Here is a 26952-nt window from a genome sequence, read left to right as displayed (position 1 = left end):
TGGGTTCAGCACTAAAACCATAGGTCTCATTAAGTTATTGTTAAGCTTTCTAAGTGAGACATCTCAAACTGCAAGAAAAACATACCAAAGCCTGACAATCATCAGCTGTGGTTTTCTAAAGGAAGGTTTACCCCGGAAACATGCTGCACCAAGTGAAGATACCCCAACGCTTATGAGGCATTTTCTCCCATTGGCATAGTTAATCTGTGGGTGGGAGCAGCTCTCCCAATGATATAACGCTAGCTACACAGGAGATTAATTCAATAGAACTATGTTGCTCAGGGCTGTAGCCTTGGTTTTATCCAGTATCAACCCTTTTTGCCTCAAGTGGCAAAGATTGGGGTCTTGCACGTGTCTCAGTTTGGAGACAACACTGACCAGAGAGACTTGTATTTTCTGTCACGCAATCTTGTTTGTTTACCAGGGAATGTACAAAATCCTACTTCTCCAAATGTAGAAGGAATTAAAACCAAAAGGAGATATGTCTCTGCTTACAGCCCAGTCCTCTTTCATCAAAAACGGATCCAGAAGCTCCTTCCCTAGCTTCTTATACTTCTGTACTTGTCCTGGCTCTTTCTCAGTCTCTCTCAGTTAGTATTACTTCAGTTTGTCTTGTCTTTCTGGTGTGCACGTGCACACACACACCCACACCCACACCCACAGAGAGAGAGAGAGAGAGAGAGTTCTACCAATGAAAGCCCTAGCCCCTGCATTTTAGAACCCTTGGGTTATAGGATTCAGCTTCTATTTGGCTTTTCCGTGTGTCTATGGTTTTGGGTGGTACTGCCTTTTCTTCCCACCATCCGGTTACAAAGGTTTCTGTGCATTTATTCTGAATGGAAGCCTGCGTCTGACAGTACAATAGTACAGTTGCTGCAATCTCTTTTTATTACACCCAGCTGTGTAGAGGGAAAAAATCTGTCTTTCCATACCTCTTGAAAACTTTGCTCAAACTTCCATAGTTGCAAATACTGCTCCATTTTTAGCTGGTGTTTTTCCCAGAAGCCATCAAAAGCGGTTTCCATCTCATGCAACTGAGCAAGTAACCTGAACAATGATGAAAAAGGAGAGGACTAAAAAAAGAGTTGGCCAGTACTGGTCAATGGGAGATGAGACTAAACAGCAAAGTTCTGACCCCAGAGTCCACTCAACTTAAGACGAGTTTTGAATCTTTCCATTCGGGTCCCATCTCTAATGATAACTCATTAGTTGTATATCTAACTCATTGCGTGCAGCTCTCAAAGAACCTTACAGACATCATTAAGGCCAATGTGAGGTAGGTATAATTATTTCTATTTTATCTTATCTATAACATCTACGGGACTTTCACTCAGGGTATGTCTAGACTACATGGCTCCATCGACGGAGCCATGTAGATGAGTTTACTAGACATAGGAAAAAGAAGTGGTGATGTAAATAATCGCCACTTCTTTTACATTAAAGTGGCCACCACATGGTGCCGATCAGCTGTTTGGCGGCACAGAGGGGCAGTCTGGACGATCTGCAGTCGATAATGGAAGCCTTTGTCGACCGCTCAGTTATGCCTCGTAAAAAGAGGTTTACCAGAGCGGTCGACAAAGACTTCCGTTGTCAATCGCGGAGAGTCCAGACTGCCCCTCTGTGCCGCCAAACAGCTGATCAGCATAGCGCGGTGGCCATTTTGATGTAAATGAAGCGGCGATTATTTAAATCGCCGCTTCATTTTCCTATGTCTAGTAAACTCATCTACATGGCTCTGTCGACGGAGCCATGTAGTCTAGACATACCCTCAGAGTGTTGCTATGCCACTTCCTCCCATTTTACAATGGGGAAACAGAGTCACGGCCAAGGTAACTCACTTGCAAAAACAAGTTAGTGGTGGAGATGGAAGAGAGCCCATGACAGAATCGTATCTTTCCCTGTATTGACCACTGCTGATATGGAAAAGCATGCATGGCTTAATACACTTAAAGTCTTATTTTAGTCTGAATATCTTGAGAATTCTCATTCCAAATAAAAAAAATGTGGCACGTTGCACTCACCGATTCACAGTGTCCCAGTCTCCAGGTCTGTCGCGGTGTTGTTTCTGTCTATGTTCGTCAGCATCAGGCTCTTCTAAACTACTTAACAGCTCATTTCCTTCTTTTGTTACAATTGTAATATCTCCCTGCACAAATGTAGCATACCACTGGTTAGTTTATTCTCAGACACTGTCAGGCTGAACACTGATCTGCTTGCACAAGTCACTTCATTTCTCAGAGGCCAAGTCTACACTGCAAGGGGAAGGTTGCCTTAAGATACACAACTCCAGCAACATAAATAACATAGCTGGAGTCGATGTACCTTCCTTCAGCTGAGCTTGGCACCGTCAGCACAGGGGGTCAACAGGAGAAATGCTCCTGTCGACTTCCCTTACTCCTCACAACCACAAAATATACCGATGCCAATGGGCCATTTGATTTAGCAAGTCTTTACTAGACCCACAAAATCGAACCCTAGAAGACTGAGCGCCAGAGCATTGATCCTCTGGTAAGTGGAGACATGCCCTGAATCTCCGTGTTCCCTGTTGTAAAACGAGGATGTTAGCACATTTTGCAGGGAAGTTAATACTTTCATAGCATTGGATGGAAAGCACTACAGAAGTAGTATATAGTGGTTAATAAATAATATAGTTTAGATAGACTAAGTCTGGTGTACTGAATATGTTGCATTTTTCAGTTAAGGTCAAGAACACAAAAAGAATAAACATCCACGCACGCTACGCTGCCTATTCATTGACCTTGAGACTGCAACTGTATAACAGAACATACCAGAGTCTCTATAAACAAAGGTTTGCCAACAGTTTCATTACAAACTCACTTGAAGTGGATTAAAACGAAAAGCTTGGCATTTGAGTTTTTCAGCATCAGATGAAAAATGTTACTCTGCAGCAGGTTCAGCCCAAGAAAAAAGTGTTTTGTTTATTTTCATACAGCAAGCAACTGTTTGAGCAGGGTCAGTTATGATTAACAAGTAGAAAACTACTCTGGTGATTGAACTGGGCTGAAAGACACGTCTCAGGAAGCAAAAGAGAAAACTGAGGAAGGGCTAGTCAATATGGGGGAAACTGTCCAGCAGACCTGCCGAGGGACAATTAAATGGCTCTAACGATGCTGGTATAACCACCTCTGTGGACACACTACTATATATTCGAGAATTTGTCTGTCTGTCTGTCTGCCCACTTGTTCAAGAACGCCTCCTAAATGGTAAGAGATAGGACCACCGCATTTGGTATACAGCTTCCTCAAAACACAAGTTAAAGCAAGGTCAGGGTTTGGTTGTGCCAGGAAAATGGGATGTGCCTGGACTGGGCTTCTCAGAAACACCATACAGAAAAAAGGGACAGAATCACCAGGCAGGAGAAAGGGACTGGCTGGGGGGGGGGGGCACACCCCAATTTGGAGCTGCCCCAGCTCTGAGCTTTCTACCCACTCCAGGTGTTCTGGGGAGGGAACTGAAGTCCCACGCCCAAATTCATATGGGGACACTGCTGGATGTTCCCCTTCATCAGGGAGTGTGGGGAAAGTGCAGAGTTTGCTGCATTCCTCACTCTGGCTGGGGGCAGACAAGCTGTGTACTTTTCTCTTGCTCCCTGACAGGGACTGGAAAGGGAAGAGCAAGCAGCCACCCCCACTTTCCCCACGCATCCCCCTACAAACACACACACACACACACACAATCCCCTACCCAGACTCCCTCCTCACCCCACAACTCTGACTCCTGCACCCACCACACCCCCAACACCCTGCCCTAAGCCCCTCCTTAAGGTAAATGTGCTAGTCTGAAATAAAAGGGATTTTCAGTACAGGCAGTCCCCGAGTTACGCGGATCCGACTTATGTCAGATCCGCAGTTACGAACGGGGTTTGCTGCCCATCTCCCTGGTCTGCTGAGACGGGGAGCAAAGCCTCTGAGGACGCCGGCAGCGGGACAACCGTGGTGCATCTGGGCTGTCCGCTGCCTGCGTGCTCCCCGGCTTTGCTCCCCGTCTCCCTGGTCTGCTGGTCTCCAGCAGACCAGGGAGACGCGGAGAAAAGCCGCGGAGGACCCGGGCGGCGGGACCACGGTGTGTCTCGGTCCGCCGCCCGCATCTCCCTGGTCTGCTGGGGGGGGGGGGCGCAGTTAGTACGCCCCCCCCCCCCCCCCGCCCTCCAGCAGACCAGGCTTTTCTCCGGTCGCCTGTGGTAGAGCAGCTGGGGCGCTGCTCTGGGCGCTACTGGACCAACCCGGCAGCACCCCAGCTGCTCTGCCCCAGGCATCCTGATTCAGCCGCTGCTGGTCAGTTTTAGCAGCGGCTGAATCAGGATGCCTGGGGCAGAGCAGCTGGGGTGCTGGTGGGTTGGTCCAGTAGCGCCGAGGAGCAGCGCTACTGGAGCAACCCAGAAGCACCCCAGCTGCTCTGCCCCAGGCGTCCCCAAGTCAGCCGCTGCTGAAACTGACCAGCGCGGACTACAGGAAGCCCGAGGCAGAGTTGCTCTGCCCCAGGCTTCCTGGAATCAGCCGCTGATCAGTTTCAGCAGTGGCTGAATCTGGATGCCAGTTCCGACTTACATACAGATTCAACTTAAGAACAAACCTACAGTCCCTATCTTGTACGTAACCCAGGGACTGCCTGTATTGCAAGCTATGCTGGTAACCCCTGTGGGCTCCCGCAGTGCATTCCAGCACCGAGGGGACCTCACAGAACAGGCTCAGCTGGCAACGCCTTTACGTGTGGCATGAGCATGCATTGCAGTGGGTGCCTCCTGTTGATCAGTACACATAGTTTAAGGGGAAACAGACTTTCATACTGCCTCAAATCCTTCTCACCCACCAAAATCCTCTTTCCTGCTCCCAAAAAGGCTCTCTCAGTACCTCAGGCTCCCCACCACTCACTCGCTGCGTCTTCCCCATATATCCATCTTCACTCCACTTGCCCACCAGACCCCTCGAATCCACTTCCCTCCACCTCTTTCCTCCCCAAACCACCTCATCTTACCCTCTTCCCCAGCTTTCTTCCCCAAGGCCCATCCCTGAGCCTGCATCTCCCCACTGCCATGTCTGAGCCACTCACATCTAGATCCATCACCACAACTCCCCCCTCAGCCTGCCACTCCCCACGATCCCTCATCTCAGGTCCTCCCTCTCCCATCTTGTACCCTCAGAAGCTCCCTTCCCCCTTGTTGGTTCCTCCTTCTCCTCAGCTCCAAATATCTTTCAGGGGAGCATGGGGGGAAATGAAGGTGGATGGGGTCAGGGCTTGTTGGCTTGCCAAGGTCCTGCCCAGAATACAGAGTCTATTGCGAGGCAGGTAGTATGGGGGCTGAGGCTCCAAAAATCAGCCTGTTGTCTGCCCCACAGAGCAGCCATAGTGGCAGAGTCAAGGAAAGAATGCCACGCTGCACTAAGCAAAGGACTCAGATGGCTATTTTCCCCCCCACCAGCTTGCTTGGCAGCTGCCAAGAAGGGGCTGAATCTGGGGGTGGAGGAAAGGGAAGCGAGAACAGAGTGTTCCTTCCAATTTAGAGGTTGGGAGGAGATTCCTCTCACCTTTATCTCTTAAAATTATACCCACATCGATCACAGCGGCACCTCTGACGTGCACCTAGAGCTTAAGTCGATGACCTAGGTACATTGCTCAATGCTGTGAAAACATTCATGTAGTTAGGTCGATCTAACACCCGACTGTAGAGACAGCTTAGTTAACGAAAGAAGTTGTATCCCTCTAGTGATTATAACATAGATATACTCCTACCCTGAGCTCGGGGCTTTATTGCTGCAGATGCAGTATGTACACACAGGACAAGACAAAAAGCTTCCAGTGTAAAGTTTTAAATCACCAGGCTCAGTAATTATGGGTGTACAACATTCTGAAATGGTACATGGTGATGCACCAGGTACATTTACCTTCTTCCCTCCTACTAATCAGGGCCGACTTATCCATTAGGCACAGCGCCTAGGGCCCATGATACTTTTAGGGGCCCACAAAAATGTTTTAATTTCTTTTAAAATCAGAAGAAAAAAAACCCAACTTTTAGGGTTGAAGAAAATGTTTTAATTTTTTTCTCACATCAGAAAAAAATGAAACTTTTAGGGCCCACAAAAATCTATTAAATTTTGCCTAAAACAGAAAAAAAATGTTGAAGTATTTAAAGTTGTGTGAAAAATAATTTTTTTTTTTATGGAGGAAGGGGCCCACTTAGGCAAAAGTGCCTAGGGCGCCCACAAAAGTCATAATGCGGCCCTGCTACTAATGACCCAATTGTCCCACCAAAGGCATTTGGTTGGGTATATCACAACATGCAACTTCCCTCTGAAGACAACTCTTTTCAAGGAAGAGCTTTTAGAACATAAGAACACCCATACTGGGTGAGACCAAAGGTCCATCTACCCCAGTATCCTGCCTGCCAAAAGTGGCCAATGCCAGGTGCCCCAGAGGGAACGAACAGAATTGGTAATCAAGAGCTCAAAGTGATCAAGTGATTCATGGCTATGACTGAATCCTGTCTTGCCTCTTGAGCATGGCAATGCCCGGTACCACCTGGTACTGTCAAGGCCAACATATAGGCAGTTCATTGATTAATGAGAAGCCCCAGGGCCTGAGAACTGTAGTTGTACCCAGCATTCCTTGCATGTGCTGTTCTCGGATATTTCTTCTTTCTATGGAAAGGAGCAGCAGGATCCTCATGGGAGGGAGGAGATTAAATAGCAGCTAGTCTCACACTTCCTTCAGAAGTACGCCTGGACAGATTAGCATACACGTAGCAAGTTAGAGTATCTCAAGGAACTGGTTTCTTTAAGGAGATGGGGGACAGAGCCATCATGGGATTCTGTGCATTTCACTAGCTTTACTATGGTAAAAGAACGTAACAGTTTTGGTTATGTAGCCCATGCTTTCTTCCACACTTACTATTTATATTATGGTAGAGCCTAGGGACTCCAGTCATGGACAAATACCCCATTGTGCCAGCTGTGGTACAGACACAGTTTGACAGACAACCCTTGCCCCAAGGAACTTACAGTCTAAACAGACCAGATATCTGAGGGCAGGGGAGGAGATAGAACACACAAGCAGGGTGAACACTGTGAGAGTGGCAAATGTCATGTTAGTTTCACAATTTGGGGTGGGGGTGCTGGAGTTTACTGGAACGAAAAGCATAGGAAAGGAAAGTGAGAGGGCCAAGCCAGAAGAGGGTAAGAGGAGCAGGTGTGACATGAAGTTGAGCTGGGGCAAGTGGAGGGCTGGACCAATCAGCTGGTCAGAACTCGTGCATGCAAACCATTAGCATGTGTTTCTATCAACTAGCATATAAACAAAAATCAAAATGATGTAGGACAAAAGTTCTGACCCTTTTTGATCCAGGAAACTCAAAGGGAAGAGGAATAGCACAGGATGCTTTAGGCGAGAGGTGGCTGCTACTTCATCCTTTTCATGTTTAGCTCTCCAGAGTCCTAAATTCTCCTTGTGTGTAAGACAATTTCAGATGATGAAGCCTAAGCATTAAGAGCAACTGAACGGGTGTTAAATATCTCGGAGGGCTAGCCGTGTTAGTCTGTAACTGTAAAAGCAACGAGAAGTCCTGTGGCACCTTAGAGACGAAGTCTAGGCATTTATTTCTAAGGTGCTACAGAACTACTCAATGTTTTTAGATGTTAGATATGATTTCCCCCCTTTCAGTATATCAAAGAGGTTAATTTCTTAGTCTGCTCAACTAGCTTCTGTCTTTTTTCTCATTACCTTTATTACAGCCTTCTGTTCAGTATCACAGCTACACAGTTTCTCTGATCTAATATATGTGATAGTTCTTATATCCTAAACCTCTTGCCCCGATCTTTCAGTTGCCATGACAGCAATCCAAGAATCTTGTATCGTTATTATCGCAACCTGCGCACAATTTGTTATCTAGCCTAATCTTTCATGTTCTTGAAAACACACACACAACCAGGCTACATTTTGTTCAAAAACTCAACAGCCTTTTTGATATTTTAAACTAATGAATGAACAACAGATGATTTCCACTGAATAATCAATTTAAAAGCAACATCTCAATGTTTTAAATGCAAATGAAAACTCACAGCATTTTTGTCTTCCCCACACAAAAAAAAGCAGGCATCACGGATATTTCTATATTTATTTATGATTAACATTTTCTTCATTAGCTATGGATGTATTTTTAAGCGCAAGCATTAAATGAGGCATGAAATACAATGCATACCAGGTGTATTGCAGCTGTTTTTAAAAATACAGCAATATTTTACTATGCTGTATATATTTTATAAGCACCTATATTCTCTATCATCTATCTATAGATGACACATGCACACTAGAGATGTAAAATCACGTTTAATTGGTTAACCAATTAAATGTGAAGTTTAACCAGGTAACCAATTAGGTTGGGCCGGAGCACCCCCCATGCTGCAGCTGAGCTGGAGTGACCCCCGCACCCCCGTAGACAGGGGCTGCTCCAGCCCAGCCGAAGCAGCCCCTGCCTGCGTTCTCCCCCATCCCTGGCCTGCCATGGACAGGGGCAGCTCCAGACATCTGGAGCAGCCCCTGTCCGCAGCAGGACCCCCAGCCCACAGGGAACTGCTCCAGCCCCCACCAGTTAACTCGAACCAGTAACCATCACCCATTAAGGGAGATGCTTAGTGGTTATTCGGTTAACACTTCACATCCCTAATACACACACAGTGTGTTTGGGTTGACAGTGTTTGTATTTATAACTGGGAACATGCTATAAAGACAATGCCCTATAAATGTCATAATATACTATGTATAAAGTATACATTCTTTATCAGATTAAGCTATGACACTCTAGTGCAAAACCAATTCCTGATCCTACTAACTTTATGCATTAGTAGCCCCACTGTCTGTATGAGCAGTCAAAAACACAGATTGTTGGCACTGATCTGCAGCATCTATCTCCAGTGGTGCAGGCTGTCAATTCAAATCCATAGGAGCACTTAGCCAATCAATCTTAAAATATAAATTTTAATGGTGAGAGTAATTAACCATTGGAACACCTTACCACTGGCTGTGGTGGATTCTCCAGCATCAATTTGGTTATTTTTCTGAAAGACCTGCTCTAGGTATTCTGTGGGGCAATCTCTATGGTTTCTCTGATACAGGCAGTCAGGCTACATGATCACTGTGGCCCCCTTTGGCCTTGAAATCTCTGAACTGTCATTAAGGATTTCAGAATGATACCCATTCTGGCCTTCCAACAAACGCAGCAGTGTCAAAAACAACAGCTTGGCAGGCGGCTGCTGTACCACAATACTTGCTTAAGCCTATACTCTTTTCATCATAATCTCAAAGAAGTGAAAAATATCTGTAAATATTAAAGAAACAAGAAAAGGAAGAGTTCTGCCAAAAAATGAAGGAAGGCTTTCACGCTTTGCCAGTGACAACTAAGTCTGCATGCAAATGAAAAAGTATAAAGAATGTTCCACTATGGCAGTGGAGGGAATATGCAGCAGGACGGGTGATAAAATGGGATGCGTGGGCAGGATAAGATGGTGATGGAAGCCTGATGTGCAGAAGGTGAAAAGAAAAGAATTGTCCAGAGTTTGATAATGCAGATCATTTTCCATCAGGAGGGAGAAAAACTGTTCTCCTTAACCTATAGGGACAGGACAAGAAACAATGGGATTAAACCTATGGGGTCAGGACAAGAAACAATGGGATTAAATTGCAGACAGGGAAGTTTAGGTTGGACCTTAAGAAAAACTTTGTCAGGGTGGTCCAACACTGAAATAAATTGTGTAGGGAGGCTGTGGAATCTCCATCACTGAAGATAAGAGCAGGTTAGACAAACACCTGCCAGGGATGATCCAGATGATGATCTAGTCCTTCCATAAGTGCAGGGGAATGGATTTGATGACCTCTCATAGTTTCTTCCAGTTCTATGATCCTATAATGAGACAATCAAATACTAGTGCAAAAGCAAAAAAGGAAGCTATAGAAGCACTATAGGGTATGTCTACACTGCAGGGCTAAAATCGAATGAAGCTACACAACTTCAGCTAAGTTAATTACATAGCTTAAATCGAAATAACTCAATTTGGCTTTGGTGCTGTCTACCGAGCAGGAAGTCGAAGGAAGAACACTCTTCCTTCGACTTCCCGTATTCCTTGTGAAATGAGGGTTATAGGAGTCGGATAAGAAGTCCTCCAGCTTGACACTATTTCGAAATAATGGCTTGTAGTGTAGATGTGCACTGTGCTATTTTGGAATAATGATTTATTTCGAAATAACGCTGCTGTGTAGATATACTGTAAGGCAAGAATGGAGGCTGAAGAGGAACTGTACAAAAAGCTGGAGGAAGATTGTCAAATCACAGGGCCAGGGCCCAACAGGGTTGTGGATTCGCTTCAAGACAGAGTCGATTAGGGATAGATAGTTGCTTTTTATTAATCTCACTACGTCACTACTATTACAGACTTAATACTGGCAAATGGTTACACAGCTACTGCAAAACAATACAAATCTCACGACATCATTACTATTACAGGCTTAATACTGCCAAATGGTTACACAACTACTGCAAAATAATACAACAATCAGCAAAGGCAAAGCAATGCATATGAGAGTAACAGGCACTTGGAAATGCTTATGCCCTTTCAGGTCTGCGGAGAGTCCCGTTCTGGTCACCTCACACCTGGTTGCAGTGGACGTGGCTCCAGCTAGGGGGATTCAGGGCACCCTTCAAGGTTTAGGTCCCTGAAGAGACTCACCGGACACAAAACTCCCTACACTAGTTATACTACAACTGTTTACTTGGTGGCTCAATGCCTTTCTTAGCACTCTTATGGACTGAGACTGAGGTCAAACTTGTTTACCGCTCAGTAGTTTCCCAGCTCAAGGGTTAGAGCTGATAAAGCCCATCTACTGTTTGTGCTTGCAGGGTCCCAGGCTATGCTAAGCTGGGTATAGAGGGATGGAAACTTCCATCCCAGGCCTGCTAAGCTGCAGGACCCACATATGACTCTCATGTGACAAAGATGATGGTTTGGGGCTGGCAAAAAATTATATTGCTCAATGCTGTGAAAACATTCATGTAGTTAGGTCAATCTAACACCTGACTGTAGACACAGCTTAGTTAATGAAAGAAGTTGCATCACTCTAGTGATTAAAACATAGATATACTCCTACCCTGAGCTCGGGGCTTTATTGCTGCAGATGAAGTATGTACACACAGGACAAGACAAAAAGCTTCCAGTGTAAAGTTTTAAATCACCAGGCTCAGTAATTATGGGTGTACAACATTCTGAAATGGTACATGGTAATGCACCAGGTATATTTACCTTCTTCCCTCCTACTAATCAGGGCCGACTTATCCATTAGGCACAGCGCCTAGGGCCCATGATACTTTTAGGGGCCCACAAAAATGTTTTAATTTCTTTTAAAATCAGAAGAAAAAAAACCAACTTTTAGGGTTGAAGAAAATGTTTTAATTTTTTTCTCACATCAGAAAAAAATGAAACTTTTAGGGCCCACAAAAATCTATTAAATTTTGCCTAAAACAGAAAAAGACACCTGAAAGGCAAGGAACTCAGGGAGGAAGTGTCCCAGCCTTGTGAAATACACTGCCACTTCTGATGAGACAAAACTGTTGCTTTTAAGCTTAGTTAGCTGGTGGAGTTTGGTATTAGTTTGTTTATTTTCTTTTATTTTCCTTTTGTGCTCAATTCTGAGTTTTATACATCATCACTTGCAATCCCTTAAAATCCAGCTCTGTGAACTTCAGATGGATTCACTGTTCTATTACTGTTTTCTCTTAACCAATGTGTTTGTGTTACAGTATATGAAAAACTCCATTTGGGGCAACAAAGATGGTGCATTATCATATTCCTTTTGAAGAAATGACAGATTTGATGTGAGCTTCTACTGCGCAGTGAATGCATTGTACACGACAAGACACATCTCTGGGGGGAAATCTGGGACAAGAAAATTTGTGGGTGTTGCTCTGCCATTGAATTCATGAGTGGCTGGCTAGTGGCACTCAATAATGTTTACCTGAGAGCAGGTTACAAGTTAGAGGCTGGGTGTGGGCAGAGCCTGAGAGGTGACTGTTTAGCAGTGAAAAAGCAATGTGAACGGTATCTCGGGCTGGAGGGACACAGCTGTTGAATGGTCCAAATTGTAATGTGGGGAATGTCATATATGTGTCTGCTGAGAGCAAGCCAAGATGCCAGATGAGTGGAGAATGGGATTGATTGTGCCTCTCTGAATGCAAAGAATAATGTTAATGATCCAAACGCCTATCAAAGCATCACCCTACCAAGTCAGCCTCCCAAATTCCTGGAGAGTTTTGGAGGCAAGCTTTAGGCAACAGAAATTACAGGAGAGGAGAACATGGCTTTAGGAAGGAAAGGAATAATATAGACCCAATATTTTGCAACAAGACAAAAGTCTGAAAGAATGAACAATGGAATTGCTATATTCTAGAGAACGCATGCAACTTGGTTCCACAGGAGCTGGAGTTTCAGGTATTGAGATGGATGGGAGGGGGACTTCGAGAAGCGATGACCCTTCACACAGTTCCTGCATGTAGAGGTAAGATGGTGCCAATACATGGCATTCTAGAGTGTTCTGAGGGGATGGAGGGATTAAGACAAGGCAGCATGTTGAATCCACTTCTCTTCATCCTAGCTATGGAATTAATTAGTACAAGAACAAGCCTGTGGAGACAGAGAAAAAACGAATGTATGCTGGCGATCTGGCCCTTTTGGCCAACAGCAAAGAAATATCGGGAAATATGGTATCAGGGTGGACATCTGTGTTTGAAGACCCTGGTTAAAAGATGAAGACTGAAAACGCTGAAGTTATGCAGGTAAGAAAGATGGAAGAGCTGTTGAGTTTCAAGAGAGACATTGAATCAGATGAAAGCTGCGTAGTTGGCACATGCCAAAACTGTTCTTCACTCTGGCACATGTGGGGACCTGCAAAAGACCTTAAAATAACTTGCCACTAAAGGCTTCTGCTTAAAAAACCTCCCCAAGGTTATGCTGCCACCACCCAATGCAAAAACTCCTTTGAGAACCCAGGAAGATGCACTTGGGAATGTCTCCCTGTGGGGTACCCCAACGTTCTTTAACCCTCCCTCACGAGAGAGCTTAAAAAGAAACCATAATTCCTAACAGTTGACCTTTCACTCTCAGGCATGTGCACGTGGAACCTCCTGCCTTTTAGGCTACAGGAACCAGATCATAAATAAAATCATCTTTTTTCTGACTAACAAAACAAAGAAGACATGCTTAGTAAAACATATGTGGTGGCTATGCATTACAGAGCAACTGAAAAAGAGCAGATTAAAAGCACAGAGAATTGTTTCCCAGGAATTCAGTTTAAAAGTGACAGTGTATGGGGGGAGGTACCTGGGTGCAGCACAGCAGAATCCCACAAACCAAAAAAAAAAAGGAAATAACCTGATTGCATCTAACTAAACATTTCAGATTTACTCACATATCTGTTTTTCCAAGGTTTAGTTTGGACTCCATTGAGAAAACTTGGAAGAGAAAAGAACCGTGTAATGAGGCACAGTGGACTAATTCTGGCATGGGGGAGGGGGATTAATTCTCCCTATTGGATGCAGCTAGACCCAGGCCTTTCCCCTCACAGGAAGTGCAGAGGCAGGACATGAGATATAAGAACAGGGCCCCACACTTCAGTGAGGGTCATACTAGGAAGGAAGGCGGAAGGCCTTTCCAGGGAACTGAACCACCTGCAGACCCCACAACCAGTTGCAGTCGGCAACAACAATCCTAAGCCAGCCTGGAGAAAAGGCAAACCCCTGAGCAGCTTGGGGCCAGGTGAAAAGTGCCTCTCCATGGCCACTGCAGCTCCAGAGGGTACAGCTGAGGGAGAGATGCATGTCTCCCAGATGGAGAAGGTCCAGGTTTGTCTGCCCCCTGCATTTCCCAGAAGGCAGCAAACTGTGCACTTTCCCCTCGCTCCCTGACAAAGGGGAATAGCCAGCAATGCTTCCATACAAATTGGAGGAGAGGGGGGCTGGAGGTGGGAGACTCGAGGCTGGAGCAGTCTCAAATGGGGGAAGGGAGGCACCCCCAGCAAGCCATTCACCTACCTGGTGATTCTGTTTCTTTTCTGTATGGTTTTATTAGAAGCAATCCCATTCTGGGCATATCCCATTTTCCTGGCACAACTAAACCCATACTAGGAATGTGCTAGTGTACATGATTAAATGGTTAACCGATGAGCCTGGGTTCATTCGTTAATGATCACGATTATATGCAAGCTACTCCCTGCCCCTCACTGCATGAGGGGGCAGGCAGAAGCAGTGGCACGGGGAGCCGGTGCACGTGGGATCTAGCTTGCTACATGTACCAGCTCCCGCGGGGCCACATGTACCTGAAGCAGAGGCAAGGTGGGAAGGGGGAGGCAGCTGTCCCCCCATATAAATGTATAACTGCTGAAAATTTCAGACAAACAGACAGACGCACTCACAGACCAACTCTCTGAAATATATATTAGCTATACATTCACTGCCTCCCCTCAAATCCTGCTCTCCCAAATGACTTTGCCCCACCGTATCTGTGAATAAGCAGCCACATTCATGAGACGTGTGATGTGATGGGTCAAAATTCTCCTTCAAATCTACCATTCTTTTCTGCTCTCTTTATAGATACAAAACTCCCCTTGATGTCAGTGGGAAACTGGCATTCTGTTCCCTCTGCATATGCCAGATTTGGGTATGAACAAGCAGATCCATGAGAAAAGCCTTTCATAGTTCTTCCTTGGAAGACACAACGTTGTTGAAGAATGTGGTGCATGCTCAAGAATGGGCAAACTTTTGGTTTGTTTCTAGCGTTCTGACACTAGTATAGCTATCAAATAAGCAGCTGGGAATAGACATCATTTCCTGGGCGCTGGCATGACAATTGTTTGAATAGGTGAAAGGCAAATAAAGAGGTAACATACAGACATGATTATGGTTTATTTTAGTGGTCATAACAAATACACTAGAAGGAGGGAGGAAGGAAGGAAGGGAGGGAGAGAGAATAGTCAATCAAACCACAGAAGTCCTACCTGACAGTATGCGACTGGCTTAATACAGAGCTGAGTTTCTGAGTAGCATACCTTGAGCTGACAATACTTTTCTGTGCGCAAAGCCAGGATGCGCTCAATTGAATACATGTCATCCGGTAGTTCTGTTTCTGCCAGTTCTGTGCCGAAAGCCTGTAACATCTGCGCAATTTCCTTCACTGTTAGCGCAAAACTCTCTATAGCCTGGTGGAAGACAATTATTTCATCATCTCAGTAGTCAGGATATTCTAAGATCGCATCAAAAAATGCACTGAGACCCAATGCTGATAAGCCTAAGAGGGTTAGGCGCATCCAAGCCACTGACATTCAATGGGAGCTGAGTAATTAACTTCTTAGAGCTCATTTGAGCACCCCAGGTCTCAAAATCTGCTTGTCTGACAGCCAGTGGGAGATTTGGCATTAGCTTCAGAGTAGCCGGGAAGTTCATGTAATTTAATCCTTGTCCAAAAGGAAAAGCTAAGCCACCCAATTACTCTATGATGGGTCTCCCTTGTGAATGTTATAACATGCAGAAACATTAGACATTTTTATTTTTTTTAATTGGTTTTCTCTGAATGTTCTCAGCCTTGTCTTTTTAAATAAAGTTCAGTATGTTACAGGCTGCCCCCAACTTGCGACGCGATCGGATCCTGGGATAGCGTCGCAAGTCGGGGGCATCGTAACTCAAACCCGCATTTATGATAGGCTCCGTGCGCCATCATAAATGTGGGCCAAGGACATAAGTCGGGGGTTTTCAGCCCCTTCCACACTTACAAAAAATGGCCATAAGTGTGAAGAGTTGCAACTTGGGCTGTCGTAAGGCAGGGGTTTCCTGTACATTGTTAAGCAGTAAGGTGCTGTCGGTAATACTTAATGCCAGTTCATAACTTGAAAGACATGCTTTTGGTCCTGATCCTACAATGTGCTCCATGCCGATATAGAGGTCTGAGAGGTGAAAGTAAGCAGGTATGTCCTGGTGTGCAGCTATGACAAGAGCTGGCTGAGCTGCAGCAAAAGCCAGCAGGGAGCTATTTAAAGAGCTGGCAGGGACCCAGGTTACAAAAGGACAGTACCTGTAAGAAATGTTAAGTTACTTTCACCCTTGGGTCTGACCTTGTGGTGCTCATTCCAGGACGATAGCGTGAAGCAGTAACTGGAAGTCGTTTTCATTAGTGTTTTGAGCTGTCTAGATAACAGTCTACCTATTGCTCAGTGAGGCAGGATATAGCTCTGAGAAAGCATGGAGGCCAATGGCATACAAACCTGGCAACATGAAAGAGTAGCACATGCAAGGAACAACCACAGTTATTTAACTACTTTAACCCACACGCGAAGAAAAACACACAGTATTTGCCATTTTAAACTAGCGTGACAATAGGAAATGATCTTTGGATCTGCTGTGAGGAGAATTTTTAAATGATTTTAAAGCAATGAGGGACCTATAGAAGTCCTAACTAATCAGTGCCTAACTCCCATATATTCCTTTGAAAATCCCAGTCAATAAACAATGCTTAAAGTATGCCAGGTCATGTACTTTTGAAATAACAATTTTAAGAAGCCAGTTGGGTTGCTGAGGGATGCATGTTTGTTATACAGTGGGGGAGAGAGGGGAGGACCAACTCTCTCTGATTGGCTGCTCTTGCCTAGGAAGGCAGCCAATCAGGACTGCTCATAAGACGACACCATTCACACAGGAAGGAAGGAGGGAATAGAAAGAACCTAGGAGCTCAAGTCAGGTCCACTCCTTCCTCTGAGCAACAGAATGGTTCCTCTGCCCGGAAGGAGCAGAGAGGACACTGCTAGCCTGGGAGAAGAGGGTGAAGAATCCCTCAGCAGAGATGAGGTGGGGCGGATGGAGGATACATACAAACCGCTGGACGGATGGGTTAGGAGACAGGTAAATGAGGGGGTAATGACAGACAGCCCTTCTGTTTTCAGATCCTGTTAAGCACTGCCAATATCTTGGGCTACACAAAGGGCTGGATCTTGCAGAGCACTAAGTAGGGAACTGACGGTGTATCCTTTCCTAGGAGGTATTCGGTAGGGGCAGCAGCTCTTAGCACTTTGTAGAACTCGGCCCTGCTTGAGCTAGGCTTCACACAAAGTAACCCCACAGAAGCAGCACTACGTACAGTTCTGAAGATAACCCATTCGCTATGACGGTACTCCAAGGTGCCCCCGAACTCCGGAGTTAGCTGCTTCTCATCAATATACAACAACAAATCACTGACTGAGCTCAGCATAACAACCTGGGAACAAGGGACAAAGAAACATCCTTAACTGATGCATAATTAACATATGAATCAAGCCTGCAGTATGTCAGGTACAAATCTCTATTTTACAAACTAAATGGGGATTGAAGAGTTTCATAAAATTGAACATCTCAAAAAATCGCAGGAGGCATGGTGCTTAAGTTGAAGGGTTGTATTTTGCATCAAATTTCTTCTCATCTTACAAACTAATTTCCAGTGCGCTGGAGGCACCAGAATATGAAGGGATGTCGATTTATTCTTCACTGACACTACTTTCATTATGTGCATATTTATTATGTCAGGAAAAATGGTTCATACAACTCATACATTAGAATGGTATTCTTAAAAATCAAGGCCCTACTGTATTTACAAAACTGATTTTTGCATCTATTATTTCTTTACAACATACTTTCATTTTACACATATCTGAGATCAATGTGTACATATCAAATACAAACTATGTAACACACGCATGTAGTTTACAATATCTAGTTATTCTACTTTGGTTGGCTTAAAATGAATGGACCCAGCTTCTTCTGAGCCAGACATAATTAGCCAGCTGCCAGTGTCCCAAAACTCAGAGTCGAGCGCAAGCAGATGGGTGAAGCCACAGAAAGAACTTTGCAAAGAAGAAGACTGAATGGCAAATTTGCCATTTATTTGATCTTTCACTGACAATTAAGAAAAAGAATATTCTCCACTTTCAGTTTCAGTTGGATGGACAGATTAGTGACACACCCAGATTTCCTGTGAGTAGCTTGTACAGGCAGTCCCCGAGTTACGCGGATCCGACTTATGTCGGATCCGCAGTTACGAACAGGGATTTTCTCACCCCGGAGGACTGGAGCGGCGGGACGCCTGGTCCCACTGCCCGCTTCCTCCGGGGCGAGAAAAGCTGCTCCCCGTCTCCCTGGTCTGCTGGGGGAGCCAGCAGACCAGGGAGACGGGGAGCAAAGCGGCGGAGGACCCGGGGCCGGACCGTGGCGCTGATCTGGAAGCGCCGTGGTCCGGCCCGGGTCCTCTGCCGCTTTGCTCCACGTCTCCCTGGTCTGCTGGGGGGGACGCAGCTAGTGCCCCCCCCCCCCAGCAGACCAGGGAGATGTGGAGTAAAGCCCGGGGCCTGTGGTAGAGCAGGTGGGGCGCTGCCGGTTGGTCCCGCAGCACCGCTCCTTGGCGCTACTGGACCAACCCGGCAGCACCCCAGCTGCTCTGCCCCAGGCGTCCTGATTCAGCCGCTGCTGAAACTGATCAGCAGCAGCTGAATCAGGACACCTGGGGCAGAGCAGCTGGGGTGCTGCTGGGTTGGTCCAGTAGTGCCGAGGAGCGGTCGCGCTACTGGACCAACCCAGCAGCACCCGAGCTGCTCTGCCCCAGGCGTCCCCAAGTCAGCCGCTGCTGAAACTGACCAGCGGCTGACTACAGCAAGCCCGAGACAGAGTTGCTCTGCCCCGGGCTTCCTGGAATCAGCTGCTGATCAGTTTCAGCAGCAGCTGACTTGGGGACGCCAGGGGTTCTTAAGTTGAATCTGTATGTAAGTCAGAACTGGTGTCCAGATTCAGCCGCTGTTGAAACTGATCAGTTTCAGCAGCAGCTGAATCTGGATGCCAGTTCCGACTTACATACAGATTCAACTTAAGAACAAACCTTCAGTCCCTATCTTGTATGTAACCCGGCGACTGCCTGTAATCACTTCTATCTGCTCAACATTTCATTTACCTGAACAGACTTTTTGATGTTATGATGTATCCAATTCAGTTACAGGACAAGTGTCAATGCCCAAAAATCTGTGTCTTACTGTTATTTATATTTCAGTAGCACATACAAGGCCCGGACTGAATCAGGGCTCTGTAGGTACTGAAAAAACACAGAATAAGGCAGTAATCCTGCTAAAGCTCTTGCACAATTTAATTCTGTGCACAGTAAGGGTATGTCTACACTGCCACCCTAGTTCGAACTAGGGTGGCTAATGTAGTCGTTCAAACTTGGAAATGAAGCCCGGGATTTAAATATCCCGGGCTTTATTTGCATGTTCCCGGGCGCCGCCATTTTTAAATGCCCCGTAGTTCGAACTACCTGCCCGCGGCTTCATGCGGCATGGGCTAGGTAGTTTGAATTAAAGCTCCTAATTCGAACTATCATTACTCCTCATTGCAGGAGGAGTTACGGTAATTTGAATTAGGAGCTTTAATTCTAACTACCTAGTCCGTGCCGCGTGTAGCCGCGGGAAGGTAGTTCGAACTACGGGGCATTTAAAAATGGCGGCATCTGGGAACATGCAAATAAAGTCCAGGATATTTAAATCCCAGGCTTCATTTGCAAGTTGGAATGACTACATTAGCCACCCTAGTTCGAACTAGGGTGGCAGTGTAGACATACCCTAAGATAGTTTCATTGACTTCTATGAGACAGTCACACAGTGTTCAGGTGAGCACAAGTTTGAGTCTTCATAGGACGGCGGCCTTAAAGGGGAACCGCATACTTACAAAGGCCCTGAGATCCTGCAATAGGATCCATGCAGAGAAACCTCAGCAGGGACCCAATGGCCAAGTGTGTAAACGGCAGTGATGTGATTGTTGGAGAGGAGAGAGTTACATTTCATGTGGAAAAAATATATATTCTTAAAATTCCCACTGGGCACTGCACAGCTCAGTTCCATATAGAAATAGGCAAACTACATATTTTAACACGTTTTGATGCAAACATTAACCTTTTTCTTGTGTGAATTTTGATTTTTTTCAAAGATTCTGAAGGGTTTTGGTTTTTACAGGAGGGTGTTTGGATTTTGTGGAGGTGGATGGGGGCCTGAAACTGGTAACGGTGTATCTTACTAACAAGGGTTGCTTATTACTCGTGCTTAGGTAGACTAAGAAATAACCTGGTACTATGTCTTTAGTCAGGCTGTAGAACAAGCCCTTATAAGTGTGTCCTTAAACTATTATACTAATAATACCTCAATAATATTCATATCAAATAAGCAATATATGCTAAATTAATGATAAAAAATGTTTAGTATGGTTAAGTGGAAATATTACTAGATATACGCTTCGGAAAAATAGATGAATGCACAATAACACAAGGGGGTAGATATTTTGTTTTGAAAACAAAACTGAGTGAAAAATTTACATTCCGTGATTTTTCAGCAAAAATAAGAGAGAGCAATAAGCTAATTTAATAATTAAATTAATACTATTAATTTGTTACCATGAATGTAATCTATTATTATAATTTAATTTAATAATTGGGGAGGAGATTACAACGAAGTCTTTCAGACTCAAATACTATTGAAGCATTTCTCCTTTCAATCACTCTCCATTGGTCCCAGTCCCCAAGCACAGAAAGTACCTATGATTTCACAGACAAGGTGTGCCACAGGGTGGCGGGCCCTTTAAGAAGAGCTGGGCCCAGTTTCCTCAGTGATGGGCTAGCTACATCCCAACTAAGGCTGATAAGCTTAAGATCAAAGCCAGCAAGTGGCTCAGTTGCAGTACACGGCTGCAGGAAGCAAGAGGGCTATTACAAGAGACCCTGAAGCAGGAGGGAGAGCTACAAGAATTATCTCGACTCCTGAAGGGAAAAGAATACAGTCTGTGGATGACTCTCAGGATGGTCACCCGTAGAGGGGAAACTTGCAGGAAACACATTGGTTCCACAGATGACCGTGGGCTACCGGGAAATCGGCAACATACTCTAATAGTGCATGGTGACAAGCCTTCCTACTCTGGTGAAACAGGCCAGCAGTGTAGAGCAGGGATGTAAAATCCCGGTTAATCAGTTAAATGTTATGTTTAACCCAATTAACTAATTAAACAGAGGCAGGCAAGAGGGCCGCTCCAGTCCAACTAGGATAGAGTGTGTCCCCCTACCCCAACTCTGAGGCCTTTTACCCTGAGATTAAGGTGAGGGTGACTGGCCACAACTGTGGCACTTGCATTGGAAGTCTCTTCAGACGTGCCCAATGTTAAAGAGGTATTAAATAATGATCTACCTTTTCGGCTCCTGCTCGGGATGGAGGCATACTGGGCAGTCACATAGTTCAGCCTGTACTGCCACTGCCCGGTACAATACCACTTCTGCAGATAGCAAGCTTTGCCTGACAGAGCTCCCAATCCATCACCTTCAAACATCAATCTAGTTCTCGTCCAAAGGAAAACATAGCCATGCGTTTTTCACAACACCATACAGCAGGAAAATCCAGCGCTTCTGAAAAGCTACATTTTGTTTGAAATGCTGAGTTAATACTGAGAAAAGCCCCATTTACTTCTCAGGACTAGGGACTGAGTGAGGACACGGCATGGACATAGCAGCACATAATCAAATCAGTGTTCAGGATGACATAAGCATAATGCACAGCCAACATATTCTTACTGGTAATTTGAGTAGAAAATCTTCCTGACTAAAGCGAAATCCGATGTCGGTGAAAGTGCGCTGGAAAAACCCAGTGGGACGCAGAACCATCACCAACTGCAGGTTCCCAGGGAAGGAGGCCTGCAGGAAAACATGGCAGATGATCAACATGGGCATTCAATTAATGAAAATTCAGACAATACAATTGCAAAAGTGGGTCAAAATTCAAAACCTTCAATTCTTACTATTTCTTTTGCTCATTTTAGAGTCACACGCCCCTTCTGACTTCAACTGTTGCTCTTTGGCAGATGACAACACTGGATTTGAAACACTCCATAAAATATTCCACCAAGAAATGAACACCTGACGCATAGCTATGAAGTCGCAGTAATTCGGCTTAGTGATTACTTCTGTAATGTACTTGTATGAATTTCTCATAAGCATATGACAGGACACTGTCTCAACGACCTAATCACCTGCATTCTACTCCAGAAGACTTTCAAATCTGCACTTGAAAGGGAATCCTCTGGACTGTCATTCATGCTAAAATTCGACACTCTCCGCGGGGGGCTGAACAAAGATTGCAACTACCTTACCCATTACAAAGATAGCTTCCCCAATTATCACCTCTAATACCATTAGCTCACAGACATCTACCTTTCCCCACCTCTAATATCATTAACTCACAGACATTTACCTTCCTTCCCCCCCCCCCCCCCCCCGCATCCGCCTTCTGTTCTGAAATGTGATTTGTCCTTTTCATACGTGTTCATTTTTTTAATTGTATCCTTTGGTATATATGGTTGTGACTATTTTCTTCCACTATTTGATCTGAGGAACTGGGTCTGGCCCACGAAAGCTCATCATCTAATACACCACCTTGTTAGTCTTTAAAGTGCTACATAGTCCTGTATTTTGTTTCAGCTACACCAGACTAACACGGCTACATTTCTATCACTATTCTTCACACAAAGCACAGTCAGCCTCTGGAACTCTGTGCCAGAGGATGTTGTGAAGTCCAAACCTATTACAAGGTCCAAAAAAGAGCTAGATAAACTCATGGAGGATGGGTCCCTCTATGGCTACTAGCCAAAATTATCAGGAGATGCAACCCCATGTTCTGGTTATCCCTAAACATCTGAGTTCTACCAGCTGGGACTGGACATCGGAGGATGGGTCATTCACTCACCATGTTCTATTCATTCCCTCTGAAGCATCTAACACTAGCCACTGTTGGAAGATAGGATACCGGGCTAGCTGGGCTAAGTTGAGCCAATATGGCCCATGTTTTTTAAAAAAAAGTCCGGTTGAGGATTATGATCCTCTTAGAAATGGTCAGCACTCTTTAGGATCACAGGAGCCAAATAAATGCAATACATGAATCTGTAGCTACCTTCAATGGGAGTGAAAAAATAAATGAACACGACTCAAACTCCCATTCAATGGGAATTTTGCCAGGGCTCAAGATTTGGCTCTGACAGCAAAAACAAAGCACTAAATAGCCAGTCAAATGGTCTCAGATTCAAACCCTAGCTGCCTCCCTCTCCCTTGCCAGAGTTTGTACGATATTGCTTTAATATCAAATGCTGGTTAGTGAAGGGTTTGCCAGCCCCAAGTCCACATCTCAGCTCAGAGCCCTGGGAACTTTGCACAATGAAAACTCCAACCAGGCGGGACCTGCACTAGGGATGTGGAGATTTAATCAGCTAACTGGTTTAACCCTTAACGGATGAGGCTTACTGGTTAAGGTTAACTGGTGGGGCTGGAGCAGCCTCTGCCTGCAGCGGGCCCAGATGCCCCCCAAACAGGGGCTGTTCCAGCCTGGATAGTGTGCTGCAGGGAGGGGCTGCTGTGGCCAGGGCTGAAACAACCCCTGCCTGCGGCTGGGAGGAGGGGGGCGTTCCAGCCTGGTGGCAGGCAGCAAAAAGCTCCTCCCGGTGCAATCACCATCCTGAACCAGAGGGATGTTGCCAACCACTAAGCTCCCACCTAAAAGGCAAGGTAGGCCTGGAGAAAGGTGGGCTTTCTGGGAAAAGGGAGATCTTCGACTTCACATTTTGATCCTGTCAAAATACTAGAGTCACCCAGGAGGTTTTCACAGACCCAAGCAAAGTCTAGCAATTTCATCTGCGCATCGACACAACCCCGGAGGGAACAGACGTGACATTCCAAGTTCTGCAGGATTCCATCTACAGAACATCTGACCAATTTTATGCCGTACCATTGTATCTGAACTTCAGACAGGCTGCTGGCTAGAAATGCAACCAACCATCCTCCAAAGGTCAGAAACAAAGAGCAAACCTCTCCGTTTCCTTTTGCCCAAGTACTGTTAACCGGAAGAGTGAGAAATCTCTGACTTGAAAACAGGCAATATTCCAAATTAAGGGGTTGCTTTTTTTCTGCTTTTATTAATTCTCCCAATTCAGATATTCCTCCACTAATTACAGATGTTAAACATTTATTTTGGTAAACGTGTAACTGCTGAATTTTTTAGCGGTTACACATTTATACACCGGGGACAGGCAGGAGCCAATGCTCTTGGAGAGCTGGCTTTTAAACAGACGCCCTGTGAGTACTAGCTCCTGCATCCCCTCTTGCCCCCCAGCTATTATCTCTGATACAGAGGCAACAAGGGGATGGAAGGGTGTAACCATTAGGATTAACCAACGACCACAGGCTTATCGGTTAATTGTGTAAACAGGTGCACGCTCACATCCCTACTGCTAATACCCAGAATTGTGTGCTGTCTGATTCTCCCTGGTAATATATAAATTGTGAGAGGGTTGGACATTGATTGCAAGGCACATGGTTAGTCACACAGCATTGCTCCAGGTCATTAGACTGGCCTACCCCATGAACTCTGGGGCTATGTCTACACTCGCGGCTTCTTGCACGAGTAATATGCAAATGAAGCTAAGCATAGACTATCACCAAGCATCATTTGAATACCTAATGAGCCACCATTTTTTTCAGAAGAGGCTCTTGCGGAAGATGGAGTACAGGCAGTCCCCGGGTTACATACAAGATAGGGACTGTAGGTTTATTCTTAAGTTGAATTTGTATGTAAGTCGGAACTGGTACATATTGTAGGGGAAACTCTAGCCAAACATTTCTCCAGAGCTCAGTTTTATTCTCCCACATCTCACTTCCCTCAGTCCTTTATTCTCAAGCTGAGGTGTCTGCTGAGAAAAGCCGCTCCCTGGTCTGCTGGGGGGGGAGGGGGGCGCTAGCTTCGCGTCTCCCTGGTCTGCTGGGGGGAAGCAGCTAGTGCGGGGTTGCCTCACCCCGTTTGTAAGTAGGGATCTGATGTAAGTCGGATCCATGTAACCCGGGGACTGCCTGTATCTACACTGTCCCTTCTTGCGCAACGCCGTTCTTCCTGAAAACTAATTGGTGTAACGGCATTGCGCAAGAGGGTTTTTCTTGCGCAAGAAGGGGCAGTGTAGATGCTCCTTCTTGCGCAAGAGCCTCTTCTGAAAAAAAATGGTGGCTCATTAGGTATGCAATGAGGCTCGGCGATATTCCACACAGCCTCATTTGCATATTACTCGCACAAGAAGCCACGAGTGTAGACATAGCCTGGGGGTTCAGGGAAGTCATTTGCAACCAGATACCCACAGGAAAAATCTGCACCGGATATGCTCCCATAACGGCAGGCCTGTTTTCCGATTACATGGGATTCCCTCATTTACAACTCTCAGCCTTAAAACTACATCACCATTTGTTTATTAGTTTCATCTCCCTGCAGCAAACCTGATCCAACAGCAGATGTTCCTTTGAAAAGTGGCCCAGGGAGCATGGCCACCAAGGAGGCCCCAAGGCACCATCAAGAATCAACAGCAGGATGAGAATGGATAGGCACAGTCTATGCTCCTCCCAAATACTGCACCCAGTCAATGGCCCAATGTGACACGAGCAAGCACATAACCAGGCTCCCAAAGGCTAGGGATGTTAAATATCAGTTAACTGAATAGTCGATTAACCTCATGAATTCTTACCAGTTACCTGCCTATTCTATAGTCCCCAGAGGTGGGGCCAGCAGCCAGTGCACTCCGGCCCCACTCCCGAGGAAGCCCCAGCCACTCCGCGCTGCTACCTCTGAATCAGAGGCAGCAGCGTCGGGTGCCAAGCAGGAGCTGGTTCTCAAGGGGAAACACTTTAAAAAAGAGCTCCCCTCATGGACTAGCTGCCTGTCGCCACGCTGCTGCCTCTCATGCAGAAGCAGAAGTGTGATTTAGCAGTCCCTGTCCAAGGGGCAGTCAGAGCTCCAGGACTCGGCGCAAGCCAGAACTGAGCCAGGCTGCCTGCTCATCTGCCCCCTCCCCTCCCCCAATACACTTTAAATGCAGAACCACAACAGGGGTAGGTACCTAACCTGGCGTAAGCCAGGACCGAGCCAGGTGGCTGGCCAGCCTGCTAAAAAATGTACTGCCAGGAGTAGGGAAGAATGAATGTAGTCTATAGCATTAACCTATAGGCTTTTGCTTATCGGTTAATCAGTTAATTGACTATACTATTACATCCCTACCATAGGCATGTCCCAATGTGGTCATTGTAGCAAACTTCAGAGCTGCTGCCCCAAAAATGATCTTTGGGCAAACAGGGAAGCTTTCATACTGCTGTTGTGTTAAACTCTAGTGTCACAACCTGGTCTCTGTCATCAACAGTCTGTTGAGAGTGAAGCTGATCTTGGCTCTCAGGCCAGCTGGCTCTGAGTAAAATTAAAGGTATTTCTACTTGTAGGTCTACAAGGCACTCTCCCTGATTCAGACCTCTTGTCTAATGCTCCACCTTGGGACACAAGGTACTGCTAGCCTAGACCCCAAAATCGAAAGCCAAGAACATAAGATGGCCATCCTGGGTCAGAACAAAGGTCCATCTACTAGCTCAGTGTGCTGTCTTCCAACAGTAGTCAATGCCAGATACTCCAGAGGGACTGAATAGAACAGGTAATCAGTAAATGATCCCTCTCCTGTCACCCATTTCAAGCCTCTGACAAACAGGGGCTAGGGACATCATTCCTACCCATCCTGGCTAATAAGTATTGATGGACCTAACCTCCATGAATTCATCTAATTCTTTAAACCCTGTTAAAGTCCTGGTCTTCACATCATCTGTCAAGGAGTTCCGCTGTCAAGGTTGACTGCGTGTTGCGTGAAGCCCCCAGTCCAGGGGGGTGGACAATAATTTTTGAAGGGAGGTCACTCCAAGAATTTAGAAAGTGGCCAAGAGCCACACTCTTCCATTATATTAATGGAGATGTGGGGTCTGGGATGGAGGTTGGGTGCAGAAGGGAGCTTGGGGTAAGGGA

General features: G+C 45.7%; 1 protein-coding gene across 4 annotated transcripts in view; it reads right to left on the bottom strand.

Moving 5' to 3' along the window:
- The window catches only part of MCF2 (MCF.2 cell line derived transforming sequence), a 128748-nt gene that overhangs the window by 62242 nt on the left and 39554 nt on the right, over window positions 1-26952 (bottom strand). For all 4 annotated transcript variants that reach the window (XM_075941057.2, XM_075941058.2, XM_089781819.1 and 1 more), the window contains 5 exons: window positions 21663-21782; window positions 17178-17294; window positions 15100-15249; window positions 2022-2146; window positions 933-1047 (listed from right to left, as the gene is read on the bottom strand). In XM_075941057.2, the coding sequence (XP_075797172.2) occupies window positions 933-1047; window positions 2022-2146; window positions 15100-15249; window positions 17178-17294; window positions 21663-21782 (627 nt within the window). The remainder of the gene's footprint in view (window positions 1-932; window positions 1048-2021; window positions 2147-15099; window positions 15250-17177; window positions 17295-21662; window positions 21783-26952) is intronic.

This window comes from Pelodiscus sinensis, chromosome 13 (assembly GCF_052426305.1).
Source record: "Pelodiscus sinensis isolate ZL-2025 chromosome 13, ASM5242630v1, whole genome shotgun sequence".
Lineage (NCBI taxonomy): Eukaryota > Metazoa > Chordata > Testudines > Trionychidae > Pelodiscus > Pelodiscus sinensis.
This window is presented reverse-complemented; position numbering and strand designations above follow the sequence as displayed.